The 12722-nt window shown below is 38.9% G+C and overlaps 1 protein-coding gene across 1 annotated transcript in view; it reads left to right on the top strand.

Annotated features, from left to right (window-relative positions):
• Positions 1-12722, top strand: part of hiw (highwire) — an 815007-nt gene that overhangs the window by 156977 nt on the left and 645308 nt on the right. The window contains exons 31-33 of the mRNA XM_068229800.1: positions 5845-6047; positions 9262-9412; positions 9503-9602. Coding sequence (XP_068085901.1) covers positions 5845-6047; positions 9262-9412; positions 9503-9602 — 454 coding nt within the window. The remainder of the gene's footprint in view (positions 1-5844; positions 6048-9261; positions 9413-9502; positions 9603-12722) is intronic.

Here is a 12722-nt window from a genome sequence, read left to right as displayed (position 1 = left end):
CCCCTCCTATTGGGATTTAAGGAAACAAAAAAAGACGTGTTCCTTTATTTTTAGAGGAGAATCTAAGTACCAATTTTACATCTGTAAATTTTAAAGTTTTAAGATGTAGATACACTCATCTTAAAAATTCACCCCCCCTTTTCACCCCCCAATATTTGGATTTTCCAAAAACGAAAAAATACGTGTTTCTTTACTTTTAAAGTAGATCCCAAATACAAATTTTCAGGTCTGTAATATCTTCAGGTTCTGAAATATAAGTAGCCTCATTAAAGGATTCAACCGCTTTTTCACCCCTTTTCACTCCTCCTATTGCGATTTTCCGAAAACAAAAAAATACGTGTTTCTTTATTTTTAATGAAGATTCTAAATACCAATTTTTACATCTGCAAACTTTAAAAGTTTGGAGATATAGATTCACTCATTTTAAAAATTCATTCCCTTTTCACCCTCCGATTAATTGGATTTTCCAAAAACAAAAAATACGTGTTTCTTTATTTTAAAAGACATTCTAAATACCAATGTTTACACACAAACTTTAAAAGTTTTGAGGTATAGATACACTCATATTAAAAAATCATCCCCCTTTTACCCTCCACCATTAATTGGATTTTCTAAAAACAAAAAATAAGCGTTTCTTTATTTTTAAAGGAGATCCCAAATACCAATTTTCAGGTCTGTAATATCTTCAGTTTCTAAGATATAAGTATTCTCTTTAAAGGCATTCTACCCCTTTTCACCCCTTTTCTCCCCCTCTTATTGGAATTTTCCGAAAACAAAAAAATACGTGTTCCTTTACTATTAATGAAGATTCTAAATACCAATTTTTACATCTCTAAACTTTAAAACTTTTGAGATATAGATGCACTCATTTTAAAAATTCACCCCCCTTTTCACCCTCGCATTAATTGGATGTTCCCAAAACAAAAAAATATGTGTTTCTTTATTTTTGAAAGAGATCAAAAGTACCAATTTTGAGGTCTGTAATATCTTCAGTTTCTGAGATATAGGTACCGGTATCCTGATTAAAGGCATTCAACCCCTTTTTCACCCTTTTTCACCCCTCCTATTGGGATTTTCTGAAAACAAAAAAATACGTGTTTCCTTATTTTTAAAGAAGATTCTAAATACCAATTTTCACAGCTGTAAACTTTTAAAGTTTTGAGATATAAACACACTCATTTTACAATTTCACCCCCCTTTTTCACCCCCTTAGCGACTGAATATCCAAAAACCCTCTCTTAGCGAGCACCTACATCTTAATATGAATATATTCCCAAAATTTCATTTCTTTATGTCCAGTAGGTTTGGCTCGGCGATGATGAATCAGTCAGTCAGTCAGTCAGTCAGTCAGGACAAGCTACTTTATATATATAGATTAGGCTATACTTTGTTACTTTACCTGTAAATGGTGTATATGACTGTTTTAGTTTAGGATTTAAGTAATTATTTCAAAAGGTCAGGGGCACTGCGTGTAGGGGTTTTTGTCCTTTTCCCCTGGCCTTCCATAGATACTGTAAAAGGTTATGGTAAATAAATTATAAATGAATGAATGAATGAATGAGCCTAGGTGTCATTGAAGAGGCATACTAGAGAAATGAGGTAGTTTCCCGTTGCTTTCCTCACTGAGCCAGAAGTTGCTATTTCATATCGGTCTGCCAAGCCCACTGAAATGCATGCACCAACCGACGCTATGAGCGAACAATATTTTCACACCACTCATAACAGGGACTGACTGCATAAAGAACGGTACTACTAGAATCGCTCATACCTCGGTCACTTTCATATTGTCAAAGCCAAGAGTGAGACTGAATCAGGTCAATGAAAGTAACAAATTTATTCTAGCCCATACCAGAAGACATAGTGCACTGTAAACACTACATCCTGCCAGCAAAGGCATTGTTAGGCATTAGGGTAACAAATAATAACACCAGTAGACTGGGTTATTAGGTGCAGTGTGCGTAGTGTAGTGTTTCAATTTGTCACTCCTTCTGTGCTCATCATTTGGACTGGCACACCTTTCTAAGACGCTACTTAGCAGTATCAGTCTCACCAAGTTAGCAAATAAGGATTGCCAACCTACTAAATTAAAATGATTCTCTGTATTCAAAAATGTGTCCACCCCCTCCCACCCCCTCATTGAGGTCACCTTGTAGGTGGAGGCGGTAGAATAACACCCATGGTAACCCCTGCCTGTTGTAAGAGGCGGCTAAAAGGGGCCCCATGGACTCTGAACTTGGGAGCGTGGGTTAGCGACCACAGGGCTCTTAGCTGAGTTGTGGTTTTGCTTCCACTCACTTGTGCCAGACTCCTCACTAGGGATAGGTCCAGTTAGTTTATTTGCTTGAACTAGTTCATTAGATACCGTTCATAGCCTTGAGTCGTTCAAATGAACAAGGTAGTTCATGAGGTAATATCATAGAAGCAGCCCTCGGGCACTTCGTTCAAATGAACTAGTTAGTTTAATATGAGGACGAACATAAAACAGCTACACAATGCCGCTGCCAGTCTGCCTAAGTGAAGAAATGATATCTACGAGACATGGAGAGACAGATAAGCTTTCTAATTTTGTATACCTCCTTGTCCCCCAGTTGAGAAGTGTGTGAGATGTGTTGTCATGTGATCATTAACATGGCTCACCATTGGCCATTTATGTGTGAGCTTAGTTTGTCGTTCAAATGAACAAGGTAATTAATTTGTGCTGTCTTCATGGAAAGAGCTCTTGCGGCATTTCGTTCAGCGTTGAACGAAGTAATTCAAATGAACGAGGCGCGAGCTAGTACATACATTTTACAATAGATGGTGCTTGCTTATGTCTTCATCCTCTAACATGCTCGCGTGAATGACCCGTTCAAAATATTTGAACAATTTCGTACCAGTTCAAATAAAAGAGTCGTTCAAATGAACTACTCCTCACTTTCACCTATCTTATCTGACCTCCCTTGATCAACTCTTGTTCTTATCCGACCCCGACGCCATTAGGTACCGAGGCCTAGGGAATTTTTCATTTTCATGCCCTTCTTGACAGATACCTTCATTTTTTGAAGTGTCGGATCCCTTCCATTTTTTCTCTCTGTTTAGTGTTAATAGAGGATGGTTGCCTAGTTGTACTTCTTCATAAAGCAATAATAATCACCACCACCACCCCATTGAGGTAAAATGCAAATTAAGCTTTTTAATGGGTACAGTTCAAAATTAACAGCAATGAAATGGAATGGATTAAAGTCTTTCTGTATTAGAAAAACCTACAACCACTTGTGCATTTTTGGTTTTCTATTAAAGAAATTGGTAGGAATGTTTGTTCACAGGGCCTGTTATGTTTTTCCATGCTTTATTTCTTGTAGTCATAAAAAAGGAATATGAAAAGGAACTCGTAATCTGATAAACTTAATGATACTGCTGGCTATATAGTAGAAGAACGGGGTTGGAAGAGGAGAGAACACATCTCTTCGAAGATGGCAGTATATGAAGATGTGGAGAATATCCTTGTCCTTTTGTGTTTTTATCACCGCCGTCTCAATCCTATATACTGCCTGCTCTATGCTATGCGGTTAACATGCTTCTCATCATGAGCTCTTAGTGTCACGAACCTCCGCTAGGGGCGCCAGCTAACGCACCTAACTTATCTCCATACCCACGTTATTGTGTTCCGGTGCATTTGCATTGAGCATTTATGTGTGTGTCTCTTGTTGTAAAATGATTAATTGTTGTGTTCCTCTCTGTATACCAAAGCAGGAAATCCAAATTCGTCAAGTGTGAGGATTCCTGTTATCCCCCAAGCAATGAACTTGGGGAAAATTGTCTTAATGCTATATCAAGGCAAGGACCAACCAAGGGTAATCAATGGATTCCATCCGATTATTCTCATGTTTGTAGCCTGAATTTTAGAGATTCAATTTTAAAGAAACATATATTGAAGCCAGAAAGCGTGCCTAGTCGGTCTTCGAATTATCCCCATTACCTTCAAACCAGGAAAATAGAGTAGCTCCACGAAAGACCAGATAGCGACAAGATACTTCTTCGGAAGAAATCTGTGATGAAACAAGCTCTTCAACCGCAGGAAATACATTGGATGATGAGTACGAAATTCATTTGAACAACAATGTGTCAATCCAGGTCAGTATTCCAACGAGTAAGAATGACAGCAGTGATCAGAAAATCAGACATTAGAGGCTCCGATGAAGAATTCTGAGACTGCGATAACAGCTGATGACTAACCATAATGAAGTTAAAAGACTACAGAGACAATTCGAAGGCAACCCAGAAATTGATCGTCTGAATAAAGTAAATGAAGCAGCCAAATATAAAGGAAAGACGACCGTTTTTAAAAATAAAATCCATAATTTTCGCAAGACAAAATCCGGGCAGTCGGAACAAATCCTGCGGTACTATGTGGCATGGGGAATAGTATCCCAAACGGTTACGAATATGGCAGGACTCCTGGTCTAGTGTCAGCTCCATCACAAAGTGCTCTGGACAAGTAGCCTAAATGGAAAATGTTGATAGTGTTTGTCGGGATTTCCCTATTAGTGGAGGAAAGACTTAGAGCTGAATGTAAAGAAAGCTCTCAGACCAACAGAAAGGAGTGTAACAGTGATCGATGATTAAATGGCTAATTGGGTACAGCTCCTCTACGACCGAACCAGTGACAAGTTCGTTGGCTTGGTCAATGTTGAAGGTGTATGCGGCACAGATATTGTAAAATCTCCCGTTCTCGCGAATAAACTGTTGTGTTTTCTAGTAATCTGACTTTCAAAGAAGTTCTCTAGCCCTACTGCCTACTTTCTTGTTAAAAGCTTTGAAGTCTCCGATCTATCCAGTTTAGTTCAGAAATGATTACTGTAATGCTTTTCGGCAAAACAATGCAAATTGTGTGCATTTCTATTCACCAGCAGATAAAATACTTACAATGGTTGAATGATGATTTCATGGAGTACGTTAAAATAATTCGGTTGGAATCAAAACGTGAAAAACTGAAGTGTCTGACTAATGAACCGGCAGATGCTGTCTTGTTAACTATGAAATCTATAGTGGAATGTGTGTCTTACCTGTTACAAAATCGGTTATTTTATGTTCTCACTAGATGATTTTCTGGAGACGCACTAGAAACTCTATTTAGTTTAGTGAGATTGGGGGGTGGATTTAATGACATGACAAATGCACGCACTGCATTATGTGCTATAAAACGTATCCTGAAAACTGGTCGTGAACAAAGGGTCAGCGAAATTGTGATATAAATTTTTTTGCGTCCACTGCTGGTAAATAACAATAAGAAAAGGGCTGAAAAGGTGCTCCGTTACTCATGTCGAGAAAATTCTGAACTTTGTATGTACCATGCAGCATGGGATGATCCTAATATATCTACTGTAACTGGTAAGATTTTATATGTTTTACGTTTCTGTATCTTAAACCAAGCTCAATGTGAAATGTTAGTTTCTGTATGTGCATTATCTTCTCTCAGTTAGTAACATGTTAAGGATTATTTTTCATTTTTATATTGGTGTTACGGACCAACTCTCATTTAAGCAACATGTGCTCTGGGTGCGGTAAGTGCTGCCATCTGCAGTGTCGTCGTAAACACAATTCTCGCAGCACAGAGCAGGCAATATATAGAGATTGAGACAGCGGTGGTTTTAATATTTGCCCTTTTCTCCTCTTTCTGTTGCTCTTTCCTCTTCCCACACTGACCCATCCATATATAGTGTATTTATCCTAATATGAGTTTCTTTCATGTTCCTATCTCTCTGTACAAATATTTGTTTGTCTTAATTAGTCACTAGTTTGTTGTTTTGTTTTGTTTTTTTCTTTCTTTCCAATACTTATATAGGTAATATAATTCTTTTTCAGAGTGGCGTACAAGTTCTGGGTCTAATCCGTGAACTCCTACCCCATGTGTCAGCCTTGAACCTCATGAACTGCAGCATGCAACACTCAACAGGCTCCCTAGACAGTGCTGGGGGTCAGCCACCAGTTGTGAATACTACCTCACATCACTATGCATGGGTCGAGAGTGACCATCCCTACAAGCCTGCTACAGTCTCTAACTACAGGTAGGTCTTGAGTTACACTTCAGCTGCAGATGTTGTTCACTAGTTACCAATACTGTCATGTAATGGTGTACCAAGCTCTTGTAATCTCACCACTAATTTATGGCTGTGAAACTTGAACCCTTTACCGTTACGACATCAAAAGATTTGAGCGTTTCCACCAGCAAAAAAAAAAAAAAAAACTTACTATAGATCCATCTTGAATGTCAAATTGAGGACCATGTCACCAGCCTTACAGTATTTGAGAAAGCCACTATCATTGGTTATCACCTTAGATGGATGGGGCATATTCATCATATGGATGATACAGGTTTCCTTGCCTAATCATTTACAATTGATGAACTTCAGTATTAAGTATCCGCATTGATGCTATCTAATTAAAATAGAGAACTTTCCACCTTTCAATGCATTTAGTGCGTTGTCAGAAAAGAACATGTCCTTATAAACAAGTGTCATTCTGTGACTACATACTGAATTCATTGAAAGGTGGAAAGTTCTCGATTTTAATTAAATCATTTACGGTGAACTGGTGAGCTTTGCTCCAGCGTGAGGTCTAAAGGAGCCCCTTTGAAGCATTACGAAGACTGACTTGCATATATCTATTTTTTTTTTTTTAAAGCCTTTTCTTTTTAGTTTCAACTTAGTTAATCTACAGTATAACTGTGAGGTTCTTCAGTTTGTCAAAAGTAATGGAGGATAAATAAAACTAAGAAACTCCTGAAAAAGGAAAACATTTAATAACATATTATACTTGAAAATGATTTTTTTACAACTTGCTTTACTACCAAAGGGTAGAGAAGGGTCCAAGCTCGATAGCTGCAGTCACTTAAGTGCGGCCAGTATCCAGTATTTGGGAGATAGTAGGTTCGAACCCCACTGTCAGCAGCCCTGAAGATGGTTTCCTGTGGTTTCCTATTTTCACACCAAACGAATGCTGGGGCTGTACCTTAATTAAGGCCATGGCCGCTTCCTTCCCACTCCTAGCCCTTTCCTGTCCCGTCGTCGCCATAAGATCTATCTGTGTCGGTGCGACGTAGAGCAACTAGCAAAAAAAAAGGGTCCACCTATTCAATACCATAAGCTTGTATATTGTCTTATAAAACTGGAACTAGTTTCGACCCCATATATATTGGGTCATCTTCAGCCACGCTACAATTGGAAGACATATGCACACATATAACCAATAATAAATTAAACACTTCGGTGTGCCAACATTTACGACCTTAACTTAAAACATTGATGAAGTCCGAACAACACATCCAAACTTGTAACTAAATGACACATCAAAATTGCTATCATTTGATTAAAGGGCCTGCTGGGAGTCACATTATTAGTTCAAACTGGCCGTTTTATAGTTTGCAGAAAGACTAGGAACTCTAGAAATGTATCCATACTGAAATAACAGCCCAGAGTGGACTTATGCATGATATCCATCGACATACTGGGACTAAGCACTGCATAAATTTCACTCACTACGAGGCCTTCAGACGTGAATACAACCATCAGCGGTGCACAAAAAGAACCTAGATTATTTTGTCACCAGAGACAACATGATCCCAGTCCGTAGTTGTGTAGGTTTGTTGTTCACCATGACCAGAAATGATGGTGGTTGATTGTTGATGGCAGGACTCGTAAACGGTATTTCTGGAAATTCTTTGGGCAGACACAGGGCCCTGTAACTATGGTGCTATACGTGCCTGGAAAGTAGCTCATACTTGTTAGAAGACTAGACAGTCTCTCTCCTGGTGGTGAGTTGAGGGTGTCCTGTGCTCAGTGTATGTACGCTCACACATCCACTGGTCCCAGCATGCCCTAGCAGTTTGGTCAGAATGGCCTAGGCAACGGGCAGTTCATAGATATGATTATCAAGCCATACACATTCTAATAATGCACTCCGTTCTAATACTCTGATAAGTGGACAGAATCTCTGCAGTTCTATCATAGTCATGTTGAGTGGTCAACGAGCTTCCCACTACCAGAAGCAGCATTCCCTACTTGAAATTCCACTAAATCGAACAAATTCCTACTATCATTCCTTCTTAGTTACTGCATCGAGACTCTGGAATACACTGCCAACGAACATTCGACACGTTACTTCCTATTATAAATTCAAATCTGCCTGCCGAAAGTTTTCCTGGGAACGTATAACTGAGTTGTGTGAGTCATTGTGTGTATGTTGTGTTTCTTCATCTATTATGCACTTCAGTCATTATTCTTACTATTACTATATTTCCTCTTTATAGTATTATTAATTAGCTTTGTCACACTAATTGCCATACTGATTTGTAACTTAGTTTTAGTATGTCTGTTCATAGTATTATTTCTTTGTAGAATTACTATGTCTTACTTTTATGTTTACATTTTAAAATTTTATGTTTAAAGTGGTTAAGTGTAAGAGAGGGCCGTGAGCTCTAACTTCGCCACAAATGTAAGTCAGGAATGAATGAATGAATGAATGAATCAGTCAATCAATCAATCAATCATTCGATCGATCGATCAATCAATCAATCAATCCATGAATAAATAAATAGATACAAACATAAATACATAAATAAATAAATAAATAAATAAATAAATAAATAAATAAATAGCCTCTGCGAGCCTTTACATAAGTCACAAGTGGCAGCATGTTCATGACATCTGGTGGTGGAATGTTTCAGCTAACCATGTCACTATGGTAATCATTTGACCATCTGCTTAAGATGCAAAATGGCTACTCTTTGGTGTGTGATTTTGTATGTCGACGAGTATCGTTTCAGAGTTCATAGAGGTTGAGTGGTTGCTCTATAACTAGGAAGGTGCTAGCTAATGGTGACAGGCAATTCTTTTCATCTCTTACTGAGCCGGTTAGACTAGTCCTAGAAACATCCCTATTGGTGTGAAACGTATGTATATTTACTCAGTAGCTTAGGAGGTTAAACCATTCAAAATATATCTTTTGAGTTGAAGCTTCTGCAACCTGTTGAACTAGTTACCTTCTCCATCCTGGTTGAACCATGTCGACTTGCTTTGTGTAGCAATTGGAGCTTTGTATACGTACAGGGTTTTTTTTTTTTTTTTTTTTTTTTTTTTTTTTTTTTTTTTTTTTAAGGGAAAATAAAAGATGACTTGAGATTTGTATGCTCCCTCATTGTATAGCATTCATAACTCTCACCATTATTAATACCATTTTCTGCATGGCCTTCACTTATAGAGATTCGTTGTCACTTATTTTTAGGGTGTCATTCCCAGAGACCGTCAAGTGGCTATGCATAGAGTTCGATCCTCAGTGCAGCACTGCACAGGCCGAGGACTCTCTACAGTTATTCATCCCCAGTCTAGCTCCTGCCGTCCAGCCTCCCACATCCCTGCGCAGGCCATCGTCTACCGCTGCTGTTGCCTCTGCTGCCTCCGCCGCCACGCCCACCGTGACCGTAGCACCCTCTGTGGTTGGTGGTAACAGTCCTGCCCCTGTGGAGGAGCCAGAGATAGACTCCACACCAGCTCCTTACTGGCCGATGTTACACAAGTTCAGCAGAGGACCTTCCAACTGGCCACAGACAGCTATAGTCTTACCTGGTGAGTTTCTATACAGTACAGGATGTACTGTATTTACAGAAATGAAGTTAAGCTGAGAATTGTATTCTGTGATGTCAACATATACTTATAGATGCTTCCTCAATAATATTATTATTTTTTATTAATAATAATAATAATAATAATAATAATAAAACTGCGCTTGATAGCTGCAGTCACTTAAGTGCGGTCGTATCCAGTATTCTAGCCCTTTCCTATCCCATCATCGCTATAAGACAAGCGATTCCAACTGAGGTGCTCCCGCGGCCCCGGCTGGCCCCAGCAGCAGCCCCGGTGCTGTGCTATAGCACCGTTGAGGAGGAGGGGGAAGGAGGGGAAGTGGCAGAGGCAGAACCACAGGTCGCCAAGTCAGCGCGCAGCTTATGAAAACAATATTATTTATGACAGTTCTGGGAACACACAAACACACAATTTATTCTGTACATACTTTGCACTTGCCTTAATCTACATTTAGCGTTTAAGTCGATTGCTGACATCGTTTTGCGGCAACTAATTTATCAATAATGGGGACAATCGATTTGGCAGTAGAAATTCTAAGTACAGCCTCTAAGTTCGCATCAGACAGAGAAGTCCTAGTTCTCCATTTATTTAAATTCAGAATTGAAAACATCTGGTTTGTTGTTTGCAATTTTCAGAGCAACAATAGCCCATAACGTGCTCGAACTGTGCCTTCTAAAGTGTTGGGTTCGAGTATCTGTGGGGCAGGGAGATAAAATAATTAAAATAATTATCTTTGTGGGTTCTTTTTTGCAATAGGTCTTATGGCGATGATGGGATAGGAAAAGGCTAGGAATGGGAAGGAAGCGACCATGGCCTTAATTAAGGAACAGCCCCAGGATTTTCTTGGTATGAAAATGGGAATCCACGGAAAACCATCTTCAGCGCTGCCGACAGTGGGGTTCGAACCCACTATCTCCCGGATGTAAACTCACACAGCTGAGCGTCCCTAACCGCGTCGCCAACCCGCCCGGTGTGTTTTCTTCGCAGCACATCTAAGTCTAATTCTAAACAGTTCTTAATAATACAAAACCAAAAACGAAAAACAATCTCCTAAATTGCATGTAAAACAATAAATTCCTAATGAGTAAGTTATTATGTATCTCTAAAGAACTTAGTAATTCCGATTTTAACTTAGCAATTTGTTCGGTTCTTGCTGCGCCAACAATGTCATCACAGGTGGAAACATGTTTATTGTGGTAGTATCGTCACACGGTTGAAGACCTTACGCTTAAAATGACATGACAAATTAAACAATGAGCTTTCCCTTCAGTATTGAGAACAAAATATGAATCCACCCATGAAGAATTAAACGACATTTTTAGCGAAGGTGAAACCAACTATTCCACTGCCTGTTCTATCGAATAGATTCTACTGAGAATTGACACACACAGAGAGAATGAGAATGAATGTACTGTCTCTTACGTACGCATGCACTGACCACTGCGTGGGGAAGGAGGGGAACCGTGCTGCTGAGTGCAGCTCTGGTGCGCCCCAGCACTAAGTGCTCGAGTTGGAAAGGCCTGCTATAAGACCTACCTGTGTTGGTGTGGCGTAAAGCAAATTGTTGTAAAAAAAAAAAATAATAATAAAGACTTTCATGGTATATCCGTTATGGAAGACAAGAAACTTCTACAGATGTCGAGTTAACAAGAGTCAAGTTTCCAGGACTCTCTTGCATTCATAACTAGGGCCTGGATGTTTATGACATATCATATTTCTTTTCTTTATATTCTTTCCATAGAAAATACAAGTTAAGCATGATTTTATCTACGGTGACTGAAATCATGCCATTTTTGTGGGTCATATAAAGTCATGTTTTGGCTTTTTTAATGTTTTTTGTCATTTTCCAGTAATTTTTCATATTATGGTCATATTTCCCCACAAATTTTTATATTTTTGCCATATTTTTATCCTTTTTTATTCCATTTTCGCATACCTGCTTGCAGTTGTCTCAAAGACGGATTTTTCACATCTCCTAATTGTTTTCTGTAATTTCATACAATTTTCTTTCTGAAAAAATATCTTTATGTGAATTAGGAGGGTAAGCTATATAGAAAGATACAGATGCATAGAAAGCAACAGAAAGGTAAGTCTCAGTTGAACTCTAATGATTTGATGTATTTCAAATATGCCCCAATGACATCCTGTGATGTTGAGCGGCCTTTTCCCCGTTACAAGTCAGTGTTGCGTGAAAATAGAAGATCGTTCCTATTTGAAAACTTTAAAATGTATGTAATTTGCTATTGTAATTCTTTAATTTAATTTAATGCAGCCAATGGCCATGGGATAGTAGATACATACATATCCCACGTCGTTCCATCTTAAGCGATGGATCGGCAAACGAGGCTTCTCCACCAGTTGCGGTCCCTGAACTTCTCTCCTTCTTCAATGCTTTCCAAAGTATGTCCTCTCTGTTGGATGTCAATCTTCACCATGTCCTTGTACCTGAGTCTTGGTCGCCCTCTTGGTCTTTTGTCTTCAAGTTTTAGATCATACATTTCTTTTGGTAATCTGTTATCACCCATGCGTCGTGTATGTCCATACCATCTCAGTCGCTGCACTGTTATTTTGTCCTGCAGTCTTACAACTTGAGCCTGCTTGCGGATTTCCTCATTACTGACTCTGTCCCTCCGTGTTTTGCCGATCATGCTACGGACAAATTTCATTTCTGCTGCCTGTATTCTACTAACATCTTTGTTTCTCATTGTCCATGTTTCGCAACCATAGGTCAGGATTGGTACGTAATAGGTTTCATATATGACTCTTACATTTTGTTGGTATTTTCTTGTTCCATATTATGTCTTTAACTATTTTGTAAAAGTTGCTACCTGCCTGAATTCTGTGGGAAATTTCCTTATCTATAGAACCAGTATCAGAGATAACACTTCCAAGATATTTGAATTGATGATTCATCTGTAGCTGTTTCCCCTCCATTTCAATGTGTCCCATTGGTTGCCCGTATCTCTTCATGGCCATAACCTCACTTTTCTCTTGGCTGAAGATGAGTCCATATTCTTTAGCAGATTCTGCCCAGGAGTTTATTTGTCCTTGAAGATCTTCTTTAGAGTCTCCCCACAAGCATATATCATCCGCGAACAATAT

The sequence above is a fragment of the Anabrus simplex genome, chromosome 12, assembly GCF_040414725.1.
Source record: "Anabrus simplex isolate iqAnaSimp1 chromosome 12, ASM4041472v1, whole genome shotgun sequence".
Lineage (NCBI taxonomy): Eukaryota > Metazoa > Arthropoda > Insecta > Orthoptera > Tettigoniidae > Anabrus > Anabrus simplex.
This window is presented reverse-complemented; position numbering and strand designations above follow the sequence as displayed.